At 40.2% G+C, this 21,242-nt stretch overlaps 1 protein-coding gene across 1 annotated transcript in view; it reads left to right on the top strand.

Annotated features, from left to right (window-relative positions):
* The first annotated feature begins 1,166 nt into the window (after nt 1-1,166).
* Nucleotides 1,167-21,242, top strand: part of hdac4 (histone deacetylase 4) — a 144,732-nt gene continuing 124,656 nt past the window's right edge. Inside the window, exons 1-2 of the mRNA XM_044366013.1 lie at nt 1,167-1,523; nt 13,722-14,022. Coding sequence (XP_044221948.1) covers nt 14,001-14,022 — 22 coding nt within the window. The 5' untranslated portion in view covers nt 1,167-1,523; nt 13,722-14,000. The remainder of the gene's footprint in view (nt 1,524-13,721; nt 14,023-21,242) is intronic.

Below are 21,242 nucleotides of genomic sequence, written 5' to 3'. Positions count from 1 at the left end.
AGATTGTATTGGGGAAGAGTCAGACTGAGAGTGTTTCAGAAAACAGGGACCTTGCATTCATATAAAGTTTTTGGAAATTGTGTTACCTCATATATAGATATATTTCCCTAATATCTCTATCAGCTTCTGACTACAAATAATAGATGCTTGATTTTTTTAAGCTTTAATTTCTCTCTCTATATATTTTTTGCCAATGTTGTCAGATTTTTAGTAATTTCAGATTAGAGATTTATGTTTGGTATTTGTCTTTCTGTCTTTACCCTTCTCACCGGTTTGAAGTAAATGTCGTTCAGTTGAAAAAATGGGATGTCTCATATTTCTGTGCACCGGTCAGGATTTAGCCATATTTGAACCTTATGAGGGGTTAGAGGTTTGTTTGCTTATGTTGCAGGAGAGACAACACTGTCACTGTCGCTTATCAAAGCACACCAACACAGAAGCAGAGTAGCAAGTGTTATAGATTTAAAAAATAATAACTAAGGATGTCTTTTTTTTCTTAACTTTCACGATTGCTTAAAATGTTTAGAACTGGATGTTTACTGTTACAGAGAAATGCCTAAGATTTTAAAGCATGGTTCAAAACATTTTTTATCCTTTCAAAGTTGATTTTATTCTGGCATTAATGGTTTCATATACACCTAAAACTCATTCTTTAGTTTCACAGACAAACACACACAAAAAAAGAATTTCAATATTCTGTTACAATAGTCAGTCAATAAATGGATGATAGAGCACCACGGACACTATGCTATGTCTCCCTATAGAAGTTAAAATACTGTAATAACTGGAAAAACTAGGATACATTCAATATAGTCGTTATTATGCATCAACAGCATAAATATATTATATTTTTATATCACAGTGATGAAAATACAGTTAGTTTCACAGACAAACACACACAAAAAAAGAATTTCAATATTCTGTTACAATAGTCAGTCAATAAATGGATGATAGAGCACCACGGACACTATGCTATGTCTCCCTATAGAAGTTAAAATACTGTAATAACTGGAAAAACTAGGATACATTCAATATAGTCGTTATTATGCATCAACAGCATAAATATATTATATTTTTATATCACAGTGATGAAAATACAGTAACTCACTGTTGAGTACCACAGTCACACCAACAACCATAATAAGTATAATTCTGGTAAAGGAGCTTCACATAAAGCAAAAAAAAATATATAACAAATCCTGATTTGGATGAAGAGGACACAAACAGTGTGATACACACCTGTGTGGCTTTAGACAACACGGAGAGCAGAGTGACAGATTTTCACTCTCACACTGACACTGATAATTTGATTTTCCTCTCAGCTGTCAGTCATCCCGTCCCGCAGACCCCGCCCTCTACGGAAATACAGGAGGTTGTCCGACACGTGATGAAGTCAGTATGGCGGAGCTGCTGGCTGAATGATTTTTTACAGTACCGACGGGTCCTGATACCCTGCACTGTGGATGCTCGTGGAGCCTGGGAGAGGAAAAACCAGCCACTTGCGCCTAAGGGTGCTCGTTCAGGTAGTGTTTCTTTTCTGTCTCTGTATAAAAAAAAACAAAAAAAGCACACAATTACCCAAGCTTTTACTCAAGCTTGAGCGTGTGCAGAGATTCATGAGTCAAAAAGAAATATGTTTATGTTGTAGTTGGTTTCTGCGCTTTTCCTGTTCGGAGTCAAACTGAGAGTTAACTCCTCTGTTATACCTGACTTTCCCTGCGAGTTTCTATCGTTGTGTATTGTCAGCTAAAGTCAAGTGTAAATGTTGCGTAATGCAGGCATTGCTGTTCAGGAGGAACTATTTTGGAGTAGATTAAAAAAAAAAAAAAAGTATCGAGTATACTACGTGTTGTGCAACAATGTTACTCCGCGACCAGAGCTGCGTGATTTAAGTAAGACTTTCATCTCACTGTTCGCTGTATTGTTTCAAACTCGTCTCAAACACGCTGTAAAAAGTGACTTTTACTAACAACGGACTGTTACTACTGCTATTTATCCAAACTTTTCACTTTCACTTTGTGAGTAGTGCCGCGGACACCGCAGCGCCATACGTTTTCATATTGTTTTCCTTAAAGTGTGAGCTTGGTGCAAAGAGTTGCCAGATGTAGTGAGGAATTATGTCACCCACTTCAGTTTGTTTACCAGCAAACTAGGTCACACATTTAGAAGAACTATATTAGTGCAGCGAAAAGTTATCCTATAGTAATATAATGTTGACTGTACTCTAATGTCCTCCATACAGATTTGTTTTCGGATAACACTTAAGCTCCTGTGTAAGCATTTTTGTACGTGTGTGTATGTGTGTGTGGAGGAGAAAGCCATATTTGTATGCTGGAGGTTTCTGCTGAGGTCGAACCGCCGCTGCCACAGCTTTGGGTGTAAACTTGTGTCTTCATGAAGTGTAAACACAAGAGAGCAGCAGCAGCAGCAGCAGCAGCAGCAGCAGGGCTGTGTCTGTGCTCTGCTATGAATCCTTTATGCCTCCACTAGCGGAAACTATTCCCTCAGCGTTACGAGCTCTGGAGGGCTGCTGGTGCCCGCTTGTAAATTCCAGGCCCCACAGGAACAAGGTCAGTGCAGCCCTCTAAAATTATTGGCTCGTGAGTGCTCTTCCTAAAGGATGAGAGCGGGGCCCTGATCAGAGCAGATGCAGTTTTCTAATACCCAGCACCAGTCAAAAAGTGTGTCCAAACTTTCAACTGGTACTGTATATATATATATATATATATATATATATATATATATATATATATATATATATATATATATATATATATATATATATATATTCTTTTCAGCTGAGCATCTCTTTGCACAGTTGGTGCACCATTGTTTGGCATAGATTTAGAGTTTGATAGGGTGTTTGTCAGGTTTTTTTTTTGGTGTCAACCCCTGCATAGCAATGTGTGGAGTCTCACCAGTCACACCCTAATGGTTTAACAGTCAAATGAAGAAATCAGTCATAGAGGAAGAGGTGATGATGGCACTCCGTACACAAAAACGGTTGAATTGATCGTAATGCAATGCAACCACAAATTAACCCACGTGACTGAAATTTTTCTAAGTTCTGCTGTGTCTTATACAAAGAGGAAGTGTTCACACGGCTCCGCAGTGTGTGTGTGTGTGTGTGTGTGATTTTCATTCCAGGAGTCGTTTTTATTATTAATATGTTGTAAATCACGTTCTGGTTTCCTGACTAGTGATCATGCTATTAATGGAATTTACAACATGTCTTGTGGCTCCGCTGTGTTATATGCTCTTTAAAGGTTACAGATGGTGGAGAACACACAAAAAAGTATGTCTGCCTCTTCTGCACTGATTTCTCTTTGTGTGATTGTAAAATATTTGTGCAAAATGGTGAGTCTGGAAAGAAGCTCCAAGACCACATAACATAAACTACACTAGGGCTGAAAGGATAAGTTGAATAATTGATTAGTTTTGTCAGTTCTGATGAATTCTGATAGATATTTATCAAGCAAAAATACAAAACATTTGCTGGTTTCATCCTCTGAAAAAGAGAGGGTTTGCTGTTTTTCTCTGTTTTATATCACTGTGTAATCATTGTTTTGTGAATGAAAACATCACCTCGGAGCTTTCAGAAAATGTTTCAGCAAAACCACGAATTGATTAATCTCAAACGTAACGGACAAATGAACTGATAATGAAAATAATTAGCTGCTGCTGTGCGGCGCATCGTCTGTGTGAAAATTAAACTGCCACACAATAAAATGAATCCAGGGACTTAAGGTACACTGAGAGATTTTTAATAACCGTTTCCTTAAATGCATGTTGGAGTGAATGTTTTCTCCTAATACACCTGCAGTAAATTAAAGTAAACTTGGTGATTCAAGGTGAAAGCCTCACAATTGAAGTTTGCATTTGAGTGTGCACGAGTATCTGGTAATTATGGTTTTGTGGGTTTTAATGCACAAATGTAATAGAAGACAGTAGATTGCTGCTTAAGCTCAGATAAATTTGCATGCTCACATGCTTTCTCTTTGTCCAGTACCTTCCCATATCTACCAGTTTATAAGCTTTTAAGACCATAATAGAAGGGCTCAATGGACAAAATCAGATTTCACATTGCTTTGTGATATTACCTCCATAACAATAATTATATATAAATAGTTTCCCTTTACTGCTTCACAGGATTAAACAATATGTCACATACAAAAGAAAATAATTTCAGCTTTCAAGATCTTATACCACTTCATTTGCCTTCTCAGTCAAATATTTCCGTTGTCACACTTCTCTGTGTGACATACAGATTATTTTGCCGGAGAGTCGTTTTACTCACTTACAGTTACTTTTCCATATCATCCATAACCTTGGATATAACCGTAGATATTGCAATATGAAAGCAATTTCACATCAACCTGCATTTATGTCACTTTTTGTTTGATATTTCTGGTTTCAGCTGACTTGATTGGCATTGTCATCCAGAAAGGAAGCAAGCCGCTACCAGAACAATGAGACTGAATAAATGAGCATAGTCGGCAAGTCTAACCTCGGTTAATGTTAACGCTCCACCATGCTGATGACAAAAAGTACAATATTTTAATCATTCAGCACATGATATATATATATATAGTGCAGTTACTGGTACGTGAAATACCTTTTTAAGAGCATCAGAGCAGATAATTGAAAACTGTTGAAGGTGTACATAAAGTAGATTTTAAAGAAAGTGATCATTTCTATACAAAGATTATTTCTCTGGCACTTCTACTCTTATTTGACAGTGAATCCCCAGCTATGATCAAACCACTCGTGTTGTGGTTGCAAGGATCTTATACTATATATATCGTTTTGACATAAAACATATGGAGGAGAAGAAGATGGGAGTATCGCTTTAACTGAGAGCAACAATTAAATTTTCTTGTGGCCTGTATGGAAAACATAATAATGTCAAAGTTTCCATGCAGAGATATTGCGGTGCACTCTTGTCATGTCTAAATGAATCAAAAAAACATACTTTTGAAACAATATACCATTTCAGGGGGATGAATTTAAGTTCTTCACTAACATATTGATAGTAAAATAATTAGTACAATGTTAATTTTGGTACATATTTCCCACATTTATCCACAGGGCCTTAAGAAATGCAATCCAGCATTGATCAAATACTTGTCCTACTTGTACGCTGTTCTTTTTTCTTCCATGTTGTAATATCCTATGGTCTCTCCTGATTTCACTGGCTGGGAACACAAATTACTCACCGCTTTCCTCTTTGACAAGTAGTTACCCCAACCCTGTTCCAGTTACACAATCTCTATTTTTAAATTCCTAACCTCAACCCTGTTGTTATATTAACATTATTGCCTGTGTGTAAAGTTGTGCGTTTTTTTCTTCTTGTCGTTTTTATTAACTTGTAAAGTGCACAGAGACTCTTTGAGTGATGTGCACTTTAAATAAACTGAATCAAAAAGTTGTTTTCTGAATCCAATACAGCCTCACTAGACTTTTCAGGCCATTGGATTAAACTTACACATCACTACCCGACCAAAGTTTGAAGCACTTAATTCTTGTTCTTTGCTTGTCCCAAAGTTCCCCTCTTGTAATCTCATTAATTAGCTCACTTAGCTCAGTTCCATTGTGCTTTGTCAGGGCCTAGGTCTGACTTTCCAACTCTCTCCCATTATTTAGCACAAGCTGGCACGGAGAAAACTTGCTTGTTTGTGGACATTTTGTGGATGTTGTCATGCTAATGGATACTAATGGGGTCTATTAATGCCACTGTTGTGCTCGAGGACAAATAAGGTGACAGGATGCTGTAATGAAAAGACACAGTTCACCCAGCAGGAATTAGTAAACCGCTTGGCAGTGTCTTCCCTTCAGTCCACTGTAGGGCTGTCCCTGACTCAGTATATTTACAGATGACTCAGTCCGAACTTCAGACTAGAGCTGCAGTGATTAATTGAGTGGTTGCCGACTGTTAAATTAATCACCGAAATTTTGGTAATTGGTTAATCATTTTGAGTCATTTCTTATGAAGTAAATTTCCAAATTCTTTGATTCCAGCTGCTCAAATGTGAATATTTTCTGGTAAACTGAATATCTTTGGGTTGTGGATGGTTGGTCGGGACAAAACAAGACATTTGAGGATGCCACCTTGGGCTGTGGGAAACATTTATCAGCATTTTTCACCATCTTCTGACATTTTATGGACCAAACAACTAATCGAGAAATTAATCTACAGATTAATCCATAATGAAAATAATCATTGGTTGCAGCCCTACTTCAGACCGATGCATTGACTCGATGCTGACTTTTCTTAAAAGTTTGAAAGCTGCATTGTTTACATCCATATTTACTTGATAACAGTCCCTCCCAGCCTTTTCTGGTGCATTGCTCAATATCTTGGCACATTACTGCCACTGGTAGATCAGTGGTAATAGCTTTAAACTGTTGGCAGGACTGTATGTCATGTGACCTGCGTGTGTGTGGATGTGCCTTCTCGTACGTGTTCATTAGATAAAATTGGGACCCACTCCTAAAAATACTGCACCATAGCGCTGCTAGAAAACTCCACAGGATACTTTCAAGTAGGCAAAAAGGTCAGTGAAATCAATCATTGCTCAGTTACTTCATGTTTTTTCATTAGGGTTACTGTTCTGCAACTTAATAAAAGAAAGAAAGTTGAATATTGGCTAAAAGACAGGAGGAAGAGTCAAAGCAGTAAAAGGGACACAGAGCTTTTGATGGGCAACTATACAGAAGCTCTCAGCCTCAACTGATGTGATTTGAGGCTTGATCAATCCTTGTGTTGACCCAATGAGTCCATGGCTGTGAATCATTCTCCTATAATTAGCCCCCTATACCCTGTTGTGGTTCACAAGTCCAGTAATAACTCTGTTTTAGCTCCTTGGTCCTTTGCCAGGATCTTGTCCTGACATTGAGCCCATTCTGCCATCTAAACTCAGTTAGAAAGAGTTGGTGGAGATGGCAGTTGGGAAAGATGTTCAGTTGTTTGTGGACATATTTATGGATGTCTGATGGTTACTAATGAAGTCTATGACACTAGTTTATGACACTGTCTTGCTTGGGAAGAGTCTTGGTGAACGGACCCTGCGGTGCACAGTCAACCAGTAGGACTGTGCAAACTGTCCCACCACTCTACCCTACAGTGACTGACATTTTTCACCATTTTCTGACATTTTATAGAACCAAACAATTGATTAATCGAGAAAATCATCAACAGATAAATCGATAATGAAAATAATTGTAAGTTGCAGCCCTAATTGTTAGAAATATGGGGATAACAGCAGACATTTTTAGATGGAAAGCATTCATAGTGTTGTACTGGGTTGTACACACTGAAAAATGCCAGAAATAGGCACATTAATTGTCATTTTCTGGAAATTCTTTGCACTACATTTGGAGGGAATGTTGGACTGCTGGTTTTTTGAAAGTTACTGTAATTGTCAGACGCTCCTTCCCCGTCCTGTTCCGACATCACAAAGGTGTGGAGGAAAAGGGCTCTCCGAAGCTGTTCAACAATCCACCGAGCCGTTGTGATACTGCCTTAAGTGGTCTAGGTTAGAAGAATTTGAACTCTGGCTCAGTGTTTTTTCTTGAGCAGTAGTTGTGAAGACACAGCATTCCTGCAGTTCCCCCTCAATAAAAATGTGTATAAAATACTCAGTCGTCCGATCATGTGAAAGCAGCTTCACACACTGGCTTATACTGTGGGCATAAATCTACATCTAAAACCAGTGAAGTGAGTGCTACAAAAGCCCACTCTTATTTAACTAAAGGGTGAGATGCAGAATTCACATAGACGGGTGATGCTGAGAGTAAGTTCGAAAGATGTACGGGTTAAAGAGACCGAATGACATTGAAAGAATGAGTAATAAAGAAAGGGAAGTTGAGTGGGCCTCTGCCTTCACAGGACTTGGCACATTGGATGGAAAGATGCTACTTCCTGCTTTTTATGCCAGTTGGCCCCTTGTTGCCAGGGCAACAAAACATGATTGTCCATTGAAGTCAGACTCACGCGTCTGTTACCACCGTCCTTTTTAACCACTCAGAGGTCATCAGTAGGTAAAACCACAAAGACTGCTCAAATCTAGAGAAGCTGTGCACACTGCAAAAGAGCAAAACTGAGGCGTCACACACAATTTTCCTTAATCTAAAACTGTAAACATACCTTTGAGTTTAGGCAGTCTGAGATTGAGGCACCCATGATGGCCAGCGTCAGTGAAGTTAAACCACATTTTCTTTCTCCTCTGCCCTCCCTCTGTGTGTAAGTGTACAGCAGAGCAGTGTTTCCCCATGTCGCTGCAGAATTATGAGCGCCGCTGCTAAAATTTCACACGATCATTTGTATCAACGGGCTACTAATGATTTTCACTCGCACACTGTGCAGGCATAATAACACCCTAAGTTATTGTGGAATTGTTTTAAGTCATCGACTAGTGCATCAAAGCCCAGAATCCTCCCTCTTTATTCCTCAAAGGACATCTACGTGAAAGGTACTGTTATGAGAGTAGTGTAGCTCCTTCAAGGAATAGGGCAGTGTGTAATGTGTGTGCATAGCGAGTGTGAGAGAGCGAGTGGCAGATAAGTGACAGTGAATGAAGAGGTTAGCAGTAAGTTGTCAGTCTGGCAGTAAATGTACAGTACAGGCTGCAGTGTGTCAGTTAATAAATGCTGCAGCTTCTCAAGACCAAAGAAGTCTCGTCTGTTGTTTCCCCAACTGCTGGAAAAGTGAAGGGGGTTAGCTCTGAAGTTAGCAACAATGAGTTAGCCTAACCTGACCAGGCTCACTAAAGGTGGACTGACCTTTAAGGTGGACCAGCTGTTCTCGTTTTAGTGTCAAACTCAGCTGCTCCTAAACAGAGGACGGAGAAATGTGACTGCTGAGTCTCTCCCGAGCTTTGCTAGCACCCCAAAGCAGTCAACCTAGAAGAAACACCGCAGGGAGTGAAACACACTTCCAATAAAGGTCGAAGACAGAGGATTGCCCTTGTAGGTTTTACTGGAAGCAATTGACAAACTGGGAAAACAAACTAATTTAATGACAATTACAAATCAGAAAATGAGAATCCATAAACAAGAGTCAGACCAAAGGTATTGTAAAATGAGTTAGGAAAATGGATTCACAAAAATATAGGGCTGCAACTAACTAATCATCTGTTGAACATTTTCTCAATTAATCAGTCAGTTGTTTGGTCTATAAAATGTCAGAAAATGGTGAAAAATGTCGATCACTGTTTCCCAGAGCCCAAGATGATGAGTTCACATGTCTTGTTTTGTCCCAACCAACAGTCCAAAACCCAGAGATATTCAGTTTACTATCATAGAAGACTAAAGGCTGATTTACAAGTGTTGTTCGACAGAAATGATGTATTTTCATGTTGTTTGACACTTTCCTTTCATGTTATACATTTTAGTTAATCTTTGATAATAGATTCACCATTTTTCAAGTCTGTCAGGTATCCATATGAACAGTGAAAGAGGTTTCCCTCTCTGTAATCATTCCTCCTGTTCATACTGGCTATTAAAAGATCCCCTTCAAATGCGCTTTCAGTGTAAGTGATGGTGCCAAAATCCACAGTGTGTCAACAGTGATTTTGTGCAAGAATGCATTTAAAAGTTTATCTGAAGCTTATATGAGACTACAGCAGTCTGAGTTAGTCATATCAAGTGAATATCTACCACATTTATTTTTAGCATCAAATTCCCTCTTTGTGTTTCCTCGGACAGTGTTTCCCTGTTGAGCTGCGGTGGAAGTATAGTTACAAAAAGAGGAACTTTGACACTAAAAAAGACTGTAACATTGAAAGATATCTACTTGATTTGACTAATTTGGACACTGAAACTTCATATTAGCTTCAGATAAACTTTCAAATACATTTTTGCACAGAATGAGAACTGTTGATTTTGTCCCCTATCACTTACATTGCAAGTGCATTTTGAAGGGATCTTCTAATGGCCAGTATGTCATCTTATCACCATCAACTACCTTTTCAAAGTGATGCTAACATGTCAGGACTCTCTGTGCTGCTTCTCCTCAGTATTCACTGTTATTCGATACAGCACAGCTTCTTGCATACTAATGTATAACAGTGAATGATGTTTATTTATCCACTTTTATACTCAGACATGTTATCACTCAAAACTGGAAGGGTTATATCATTATCATATTGATCGTCGGTGTCTTTTTTAGCTGCTGCGTAGTCTGTTTAGTGGCGAGCGACACACAATCGTCCCCAGGCTGTCAGAGCTCTGTATCAACAAGAAAAATGATCCCCCTGTGCCACTCGATGCCTGTAGTCCTCGTCTTGTCCCCGTTCAGCTAGCAGCTGATTGATGTGATGTCCTGCGGTCATGGATGGCCTCGTTCACTTAAACTTGAACAAGTAGCGCGGAGTATCATGTCACTGCAGGTGCTATCATGCCAGATAGGGTGTCACTTTCTCTCTCCCTTCACTTATGTGCACACTCGCTCCCCTTCACCACGCTTCTCCCGTTTACTCATTTTTACTCCCCCCCCCCCCCCGTCACTTGTGTCACACTGACTTTAGGTTCACTTTGGGACAGTTAAACACATCGACTAACGGCGGGATGCGAAGGTTTCCAGGTTGTAGTTTTATTTCGAAGATAATAACGCTCGCTTTCTCTATACCTCAACTATTTTCGCCAACAACAAAGAAAAATCAGGAACACGTCAATCAGTAGCATACTGGCGGTGCCGTTAATCCCATTCGCAGGCTGAATTATTCATAGTCAATTAGGGCTGAGAGGCTGAAGCTGTCTTCATGGCACAAGTGCATTTTCAATGATTCATTTCATGAGCTATGCAAGGGTTCTCTTAATTGTTGTTTACTGCTCGCTATCCAACCACGTTATTTTTATGCCATCATGATTACTCCTGGCAGCGCTCAGAGTGCTTGGGAAATGAAGTCCATTAAGGGGTCCTGTAAGCCATTTTCCTGTCAAGCACCATGAAACCTTTCCAGGTTCAAACTTTTACTGCATGCGAACAATAAATCTCATCCAATCCATCCAAGGGTCAGTCGGTGGAAACGAGACGTGTGAAGAGATGCAGGTAGTGTAACTTTATGGTTCTGCAGAGCAGTAAAAAAAAAAATACCTGCAGTGTTGTACAAAGATTATTTTTTTAATAGGATCCCTGAAGAGTGGTGAAAATAACAGAAAAAGTGAAATTATATGGAATGCACGCCTAAAAACCGCACAGACCAGAGCCACAAACTGCAGGTTGACGGCGTCACTAAAGCTGCATTTACGGCTTCCCTGTGTTGTTTTTTTTTGTGTGTTTTGTTTGTTTGTGTATGGCAACAAGGGAGAGCGAGAGGACTAAATGCCTTAGGTCATTGCTGACATAGTTTGACAAGCTGTAAAAGCACAGTCTGAATTCTTGTGTGACAGACAACTCTTTTGACAAAAATAGGTGGCCAGATCTGAGAATAGCACCGCTGCCCTCCAGTCGACACGCCGTCGGCTCTTTTCTGCCTCAGCAGATTCATCAACACCCACTTTGAGTATCCCTCCTGTTCATTAGTGCGTTGTCCACATATTTATATATATATATACAACTATTAAAGTAAACACACCCATGTCAGACATTCACACAAACCACTAAACCTTCCCTTAGGTTATTTTATCCGGGGTCTGGAGGACGCTTTGTGGTGTGCAGCACACAAATTGTGAAGTAAATGAGAAATGCTGAAGAAGTACAGTGTCATAGCAACGCATTGTTTGTTTTCACAAGCTCAAAAATTAAAGCTGACAGTCCGCAGTTGAATCTAGATGAGACTGGGGGCAAAACTGGAGCAATTTTTTATTAGATTTTGTAACTTAAAAATATCTTAATAATCCTCTATCTCTCCTCACTTAGCATGCTAATGAATAAGCCGCACTTCCATTAAATTTGCCTTTCACTTGAGGGACTGTTTTTCTTCTACAATAATTCCTGATAAGTGAAGTAAGACCCTCGAGAGTCCTGGCAGTAATGTGTTTCCATGAGGTTTTATTTGGCGATTCAGAGCTTGCACCTTCTTTCCACTGAACTCATTTGTATGACAGTAATTCAGTCGAACAGCTTTATAGTTAAGGCGACAGCGTGTTTGTGGGGTTTGAAAAAACACAGGGATCACATACACACGCTGTATCACGGCCTCTGTGATATTTCTAGTGACTGATCGCAACTCTTACCACTATTACCACTTGTTTATGTTCAGCTCTGTTGACACCTGTTATGTGAGAGAGGTGAGTTTTAGCTTCTGTCGGTTAGAGTTGAACTGCCAGGTGCTTCCCTGTATGTATGTGTGTTTGTGTGTGTGTGTGCGTTTACATACTCCTGGCAGAGTTTGATTGTATAATACACACATCAAACAGTATGCAAGGTTCTTTTTCTCCTCTGCTATTTACTCTGAGGTATGTCTAAGCCTGTAGGAGGTATGGTTGGGCGATAAGTCAAAATTTTCCTACTGGCCACACAACAACTGGCAGTTGCAGATACATTCGTGCAGGTGGGTGTGAGGCATGCGCTGGGGGATGAGGGAGTCCCCACAGAGGACATTTTCAGCGAATGCAATCATTAAAGAGCTCATTGCGGAAAAAAGAATCCAAAACCCCCTATTTGGGATTATTTTGGTTTTAAACTGGACGCAACCAGCAAACCAAAAGGACCTAAATGGAGTAATTTTCCGTCTTTGCAAACAAGTAGCATACCTTTTTAGAAGATTCTATCACTACCGATTTGCACAAGCATTTGCGAGCACGCCGTCCTGCTGAGCACACGCTACACTAGCACTGAGAGCAGCAGGTTCCCTCAACTGCCACTGGAAGAGCTTCACTTCACCAGCCCTCAATCCTCGGTGCTTTTGCCAACAGTAGTAAATATAAGAAGGACAGTCTGAGAGCCAGCTGACCATGCAAGCTGTGGAAGTAAGATTTAGTAATGTTACAAGAAGCTGGCAAAAGATGAAACCCTTGGAAAGTCACATTTTATTCATTGTGTTTAATAGAATGTGACATTTTTTTCACTTTACGGTTTTAACATTTTGATAACTTCTATAGCTATTTCTAAACCTAATTCTAAAGCTTTGCCCTGCTGGGTGTGGTAACAGTACCCACAGGGACTTCTGGTGCCAGCTGTTGCATTTAAATTGTGTAAATATGCTGCAATTTTAGTAAACCTAGATGATTCAAATAACATGTGATACAACCGATACTTCTTTTGCCCACAATAAACCAATTTATATTATTGAAAACAGTCAGTGTCCAGCATCAAACAAGAGCTTGTGTTTTTCTTGTCTTACCATTGGCTGTGACTTCATGTGGCTGCTACTTTTGTAGTGACAGTCCAGCTCATTACTGGCCATGCACATACAACAATACAGAGGGTCATAAATATAGATAGACAGGATGTATGCATGTTCATTTAGGGTCACAGATAGACACAAACCAATCATGGGGTCATCGGTTCTTTGAAGCCTTGGAGATCTGCAGGTCTTTTGTTCTCTCCTGGCCAGTAAGGAACACCACATGGCCTCAGGTAAACACAGATTCGGTTTGGCTCAATAACTGCCTGGGAGGAATAAAAAAAGCCTGCAAGACACCAGCTCATGATAACCCCTGACTGAGAATATGTCCTGTTTGTTTGTTTTGGATTTGTTGGAAGTATTTGTATCTATCTGGAATATCCCATGCATATGAAACCCCCCCTTTTTTTTTTTTGCTTCCACTTCTCACAGCCTGACTATTTGGTGGAAGGAATCCTGCCACAACATACCACTGAGGTCTCCACCTGCGTCTGGGTGTGATGAAGCCTTGAGAAACAATTACCCTCTGTCCCTCTTTGGCCTGGCGCCTCCACCTAGCGGCACTGACTCGGCCGGGAAGCTCATGGTGGTCACTACAGCCACCACAGAGGTGCACTGACACCCTCAGCACTCACCTCTCCTCCCCTGTCCTTTCCCCCTGTTCTGCCATCCTCCTCGCTCAAGTCTGCCAGACACCGACAACCGATAACTATGAGCTCTCACAGTCGACAAGGTAAGATGTAAAAAGTGTAGCAATTAGGGCTGCAACTAATGATTATTTTCATTATTAATTCATTTTCTGATTTGTTTTTTGATTAATCGTTTTGATCCATAAAAAAACAGTGAAAAATGTGCAGCAAATACTCAAATTTGAGAATTAAAACCATCACATTTTTGGCATTTTTGCTTAAAGGTATACTATGCAGGATTTGTCACAGAGAACTCAAAGTTAGAGAGAGAGAGAGAGAAGTAGGGGGCAGCTAGAGAATGAATGAAAAGAGCGACTAAACCGTGAATCAGATAAATACAATTATTATTTTCTGATTATTTCATGGCAGTTATGCTCTAAAGCACAAATAAACATGGCTGCACCTCTGCGCAACACTACGGGAAGGTGCCACATTGCCGGATTTTGTGTGAATGCATCCTGTCCGCTGCGGCCTCTTTGCTCTGTGTGTGTGTGTAGCCATAGACACAGAGACAGAGAACAGAGCAGAGACAGTGACCTCACACCCCGCGTGCTGTTATTGCCTGGGGGGGCTGCACACCCACCGCCCAAAGGTTGACGCCCAGAAGCATCCTGAACACAGCAAAATAATAAGAAAACACAGGCAGAGGGCAGAGTCTCTGTAGATAAATATACCGTTACACACTTCTAGTGGGTCATAAATGATGACTGAGACTTTTGTATGACTCTATATATTGTTTTTAGGAAAGTCCTGCATAGTGTACCTTTAAATAAGGACCTAAACAATTAATGGATTATCAAAATAGTTGTTGATTAATTTGCTGTTGTTGCAGCTCTAGTAGCGATTGCATGAATTCTTCTGATCGTTTCTGTGCATTTGTAGTCACTTTGATGTGGAAAAGCCTTCTATCATTTGAAAGAAGAATAACATTTTGCAGTAGGGGATCTGATTACGATGATGTTTTCTGTATTTTCTGAATGCCTGCTGATGCCCAGTTTCATAACTTTTTGTGAACCATAAGACTTTAAAGATGATTTTTTTTAACCATAACCCCCCTAAATTTAGTCCACATGCAATAAGTGAATGTCAGAATAGTATAAAATGGTAAGTGGAACGCTGCTTTTGATAACTTTTTTTGTTTGACAAAGTGAAATTATTGTCTGTCCTCTGTGGTGTTTACGGTTGAGTCTAGAGGCATAAAAAGACAGAATTGACTTGGTTTGTCGCCATTATCAATAAAGATATTTCTCTCTAAGCCAAAGCTGAGGCACTGTTTGAGTCACAGAGAGAATGTTGGAAATGTAGCTTCTCTCCATTTTGATTTGGTAGTCGATCATTTGATTAGACCTTCGTGAACAGAGCAAACCGGCTGTTTATATGTAGCATTTTCTTCAAGGGCTCTTCAATCTGATCTTTCAGGGAGTGATTATAATATTGCTGAAAAACTCCAGCAGGTTGCATTGTATAAACAGCATTTGCAATAGCTACAGTAAGAGGACACATGTTTGCCCAAGTGTGTTTTTTTTTAATTTTAATTGGTAGTTGAATTGTTTTGCAGTAATTAGGCTACTCTTACCAATAGAACAGATTGGTGCATAAAAAGATGATTATAGCTGTAGATATGATTTTTCCATAGTGAAACGGGTAGAGTGTGTCGCACTGCTCCCGTAACAACAGCGTTGCAAGTGACCTTTTTCTTTAGTTGTTCTCGTACAGCTTTAATTGCACAGTAACATGTAAGACTGTTAATATAGAACGAGCAAACAACTCAACTAAAGTGTTAAAATTACAGTCTTTGTAGGCGGTTTAAACAATAAAAGAAGAGATTAAAATCGTGAAGGATGAAAAGAATATTTAGGTCTTATTGCTTTATGTGTCTCTTTTTTTCCTGCTTTGTATGCATCAGTCCTCCCGAGATCTGCGTCTGACTTTCTATATTTTGTCCTTTCCTGTGTCAGTTTTTATGAAAGCCGTTTCTCTTTTAATAAAAAAAAGATAACGCTCTTTTTATCTGCACAGTAAATTAGCTTTATAGGGAAAAACTTCCCCAAGTAGTCTTTTTTTTTTTTTTTTTATTTGGACCATGATCATCTTTTTCACTTTGTGTTCTTTTCTATGAATAACTGTATTCATAGAGACGATCCGCTGCAGAGTGTGTCTTTCTATTCGCCATCATGACAATTAACCCATAGAAAATAAAAACACATGTGTGACGCTCATATGGTGCGTCAACAGTTCACAGTTGGTTTTTCTTTGCATGCTTTAAAATCGGATTCCCTGGTGTGATTAACCTCCAGCCAATGGGAGCAACCCATATGGCCTACTCAAAAAACCTTTTTTTTTTTTCCTTAATCACAACCTCTGTGCGTTTCCTCTTTCACAACTACAGACCAAAGAGAACAAAAAGCCAATTGTCTCCCCATCATGCTTTGGTTGTCTTGGTCGTATTCAGCAGATTGATGTCACAGCCATTGATTAATTGTTTTGGGGGCTATTGGTCCTGTGTGGCACAATGTAGGTTGTTGGCATCACCTTCCTTTCTTTTGAACTGTGAGCGGAGACCCGGTCTAGCGGCAGCCAAGAGGTTTTGCGTCAGAATGGTTGTTTCAGGCCAAATTGCTGTGAACACTGGTGCAGGCCAAAGATATCTGTGACTTTTTTTTTTTCTTACTTTTTTAAGAATACACTGTGTTATGTAAGTGGAACCTTGGAGCGGGCTATATTTTCCTATTTTATTTTCCTCCTCTTCTGATTATTTCCATGGTCTGTTCATTGTAAGTTTTTTCCCCTCAAGTCTTTGGAAGTTTCAAAAGTAACTTTAAGGTGTAGGATTACAATTTCGCTGTCGTCAGTTTTGAGGCATGCCTGTCAACTGCCTGGTTATTTCATAGGCATCATCTGACTTGCTTGTGCTTTCATGGCCAATAAAACATTCGGGACAACGGAAAAATGGTCCTGACCTAAATCCACAGTTGTCAGAGTAATCACAACTCTTAACGGAAATCATCTAATTTGCCTCTCATCTAATTTAGACGGTTGTAAATAAGAGGCTTAATCCCACTATTGGAAAAAAAAAAAGATTTCTTTATGATTGAAAGTGAAGCCAAATTTTTCCACATACAATCGTCCCCCCACCACCAAAACAACACAAAAAAAAAAAAAGGTGACAGATAGTTCAGCCAAAACATTTGGACCGCCAGAATTTCCTCCACCTTGACGGGGCCCTGAAATTAAGAATGAAGCTTTCAATCTTGAATTTCATGCGGGCCACACCTCCTGTTAGCAGTTCATTTTCCCCTTGTCGCCCTCCAGTCTGTGCAGCGTTGCTAAGCCCTTTTCCATACATGACAGATCATCATTTCCCATTCTCAAACCACCATTTCAGAGCACTGAAGGGCCTTTTGTCTGACTTAAACTTGGGTGGCAAAGGCTGGCATGTTGACATGCTACTTGGCATTTTGGAACCGGGTTTATGGCCTTGGAGCCAGAGCTAGAACACACACACAGACAAACTCTCTCATCCCAACAAGACCTTTCCCTCCCTCTCCTCCTCCCTTACAGCGGCAGTAATGGGTGGCAGGTCCTGGCTGAGGGGGGATCTTGCGTCAATAAATCGTCATGCAGAGCGACTCCCCTGCCTGAACACAAACAGAGAAAGGGGCCGTCTGCTGCTGGAGGCCTTGTATTAGTGTGTTAAACCTCCTTTCAGGCCTGTAGTCCCGACCAAAAAGAAAGCTCATGCTGAGTTTAGTAGGTGTCTGTATTGTGTACCAGTCTCAGTTGGTATTTTACTTCTCGGAGTGGTCCCAACCTCCTCCTCTGGTCCATCTGCAGTTTTTTTTCCCTGCCTGCTTGTGTGTGTTTTCAGAGTGAAAACTTCAATACTCACTTTTCCCCAGTGAATCTAGTCATACATCTTCTTTTTGGACAAATCCGTGAATATATTTTATTGTATTTGCATGGGTTTTCTCTTCATCATAACATTAATTCACACCCCTTCACCATGCAACAAAACTAAAAGAGGAACGTATTACCTTAACTCGCAGGTTTTTAGATCAGCAGGTCGGCGTGTGTGTGTGCGGGGAGTCGCAGTTGTCTCTCTGTCAGTCGTTGCAGCTGTGCAGCGTCGAGGTACAGGGCGGGGGCTACTGTGAGTTGGTTTTTTTTAAAATAAACACAAGAAAGACACCTCCTCACTTTTTGGAGTCTTATTCATACTGCTGATCCATGGCAGATGGTTGTGAATTATTCATGTCAAGTTTGGGGGGGGGGGGCGAGGGGGGGGGGGGACGAGCATGGCCATGTGTAGATTTTTATCCCAGAGATTATTCAGTATCAGAGAGGAGTGGAGAAATGATTGAGAGAGTTTACAGCACAATAAGTGCCTTACAAAAGATGGCGGAGTGTAAACATCTAATGCCAGATAAGACTGTTGTTATTTTTTTTTTATCCGGTGTGACTGATGGAGCACTGCAACGTCATTTCGCAGGATTAAAGCTCCTTTTTTTTTTTTTTACAGCTGTGACAGTCACTGTTTTGTTTTGTTTGTCAGCTGTGCGGCCGTGTCTATTTCTAGTGTCGGTGCTTCGAGGATGTTAATGCTACATCACTGAACTTAAAGTGCTGCCATTTTTTTTTCTTTCTTGTTAAATATGAAATCAATGTTTTTGACTTATGCATTTTCTTTTTAAAGCAAATTCCAAGCATAGTTGGACCTGACGTGTGTATTGAATAACCAAATGTAAGCTTACGCATTAGATTTAGAGGTAATCAATGTCAACTGCTATATAGATTAGGCTCCTGCTTCTGAAATAGGAGTTTTTAATTCTTTCATTCGCCCTTCCTTCTCTTCTGTCACTCTAATTTCCTATCTGTCTTTTTTTCTCTCTCTCTCTCTCTTTCTCTCAGTTTTAATCAGTAACTGTAATAAGGACTCGCAGTGGGAGCTATCAAAACCCTCCAGTGCTGGATTAGACGAGAGTGGCTAGTCTCCGGGCCAGGCCACTGGAAAGTGAAGCATAATCTTCAAAAAGGGGAGCTTAACCCCTGCTGGCCCACGCCGACGATTCCTCATTTGCAGGGGCCGCTGTCGCAATGAAAAAAGCTCTGGGTGTTAATTGATATGTTTTACTCTGAACGTTTAGAAATTTGTCTAAAGATGACTGATGCCAACCGAGAGTCTAGCAGCTTACTCAGAGGAAGTTATTACAGAAGTTTTTAGGGATAGCGACGCTGCTCACTTGATCCGTGCTTTCTATTCACTCACAGCCGCGCTTCTAGTCACCACTGCTATCTAGTGATTGCCCAAAAAGCCAGAGGGACACAATAGCACTGCCTCCTATCTGAGTTTAATGCATTTGAGTGCTGCAGAAATGTTATTGTTCTCATTTATCCTTGGCTCTGCAAAATTTTTCCTCAATGGAAAGATGGATAGGAATGAGAGTTGAACCAGACTAAACAGAAGCCTTTTTAGAGAACAATGGATGCTGTTGTGGAGAAATAAGATTACTGCCTCATTATTGTCTTTCTCTCAGTTTTCCAGAATATTCCATTCAAGTAATCTCATTGCCAGATGAAACAAGTGTGCAATTTAGCCTTTGGAAGAATTTATTAAGCATTCAAAGCTCTGTTCTGCTCTGAAGAGAAGCTGAGAATTGAATCATGCTTGTGTGCTGAAACTGCTTTGCACTGTAGTTTCAAATAGACAAAGATCCACCAATCTTCTTTTTTTATTTTTTTCACTGTTAATTGTTCAATGATTTTATGGTTGATTTGGAAGCTAAATTAGGCAACATGGCGTTTTTTCTTTTTTTTTTTTACTTTGGGTCACCTTGTACATGTTCTGTGCTGTTGCTTTGTGGGGAAAAGCTTATAATTATAATGCAGTGGGTTTTTATGCGTAGTTGAGCTGACACCATGCACACATACAGCTATTGACTGTCAGACCATTGACTGCATCACTAGATTTGTGCCGATGATACCACACAGCACTCAGAATAGTCCAGATGTCCAGTCTGTGCAATAGATATGGAGATTAAGAACACGCAAGACCTGGAAGATTAACCCTTAAGGATTCACATCTGCTAGCAGGCTTACAGTACAAGTAAAATGCAAGAGGTCAGGTTCACTCATTGTCTATGACTCCTCTGTGCAACAAATAACCCTGGTGGAGTAAAATCGAGAATCCCTGCACTGCTGTATTTCCCATCTGGCTGGGAGATGGAATCCGCTGTATGGGTTCAACAGGGGACAGCGGAGAAGAGGGAGGCGGGTCAGGTGGGTCTCTGAGGATGTAATCCTCCTGCTTTTATGAACAAAACAAAATCAAAAGTTCCCAGCAGTTACACAATCCCTGTTAGGAAGGGCTCAGTGCACCCTGGGTCTCCCAGGGCAGAATGAACTTTTCCAGGCACTAATCCATGGATAAGCCCTGAAACCGAGGCCTTCAAACTCAGCTGTGTGCTGCGGTGTACTAAAAATGCATGAAATGCCCCATGGAGCTGTTGTGTTCACTATGATTGGCATCCCTTGCAGATCTGTAGTCGTACTGCTAATGTGGTGATTTAAAGATGCAGGTCTTGCCATTCATAATGGAATGTTGTTTTTAAACAAAGCTTTAAAGGACGGTTTCACAGTTTTTCAAGTCTTATAAACAACAGTCAGGTGCCCACATGAGCACTGAAACAGGTTTTGCTTGCTCTAGTTGTTCCCCCTGTTCATACTGGCCATTAAAATATAAATAAAATAGCCATCCAAATGAGTCAAATCAAGTGGATATCTTTCAAGTTTAAAGTCTTTTTAGTATCAAATTCCCTGTTTGTTATGATCCTTCCAACACAGCTGAACAGGGAGACACTGTCCGTCAAGACGCAAAGTTTTATGCTAAATCACTGTAAATTTGGAAGGTGTCCACTTGATTGGACTAACTTGGACTTCTGAAGTCTCATATTAGCTTCAGAAAAACTTTTTCATATGTGCACCTGATTATTGTTTTAAAAGTCCAGTGTGTGAGATTTAGTGGCATCTAGCAGAACGGACCACGGCAGAAATAGAATATAATATTCATAAGTACGTTTTAATTAGTGTATAATCACCTGAAAGTAAGAATTATTTTGTTTTATTACCTTAAAATGAGCCCTTTAAATCTACATTGGAGCAGGTTCCCTTCCATGAAGGCCGCCATGTCGCACTGCCATGTTTCTACAGTAGACCGGAATGGAAAAACCAGATACTGGCTCTAGAGAGGGCCTTTCCAGTTTTTGGC

This window comes from Thunnus albacares, chromosome 11, assembly GCF_914725855.1.
Source record: "Thunnus albacares chromosome 11, fThuAlb1.1, whole genome shotgun sequence".
In the NCBI taxonomy this organism is placed as follows: Eukaryota; Metazoa; Chordata; class Actinopteri; order Scombriformes; family Scombridae; genus Thunnus; species Thunnus albacares.
Note: the sequence above shows the minus strand (reverse complement) of the source record. Positions and strands in the feature narration are given on the sequence as shown.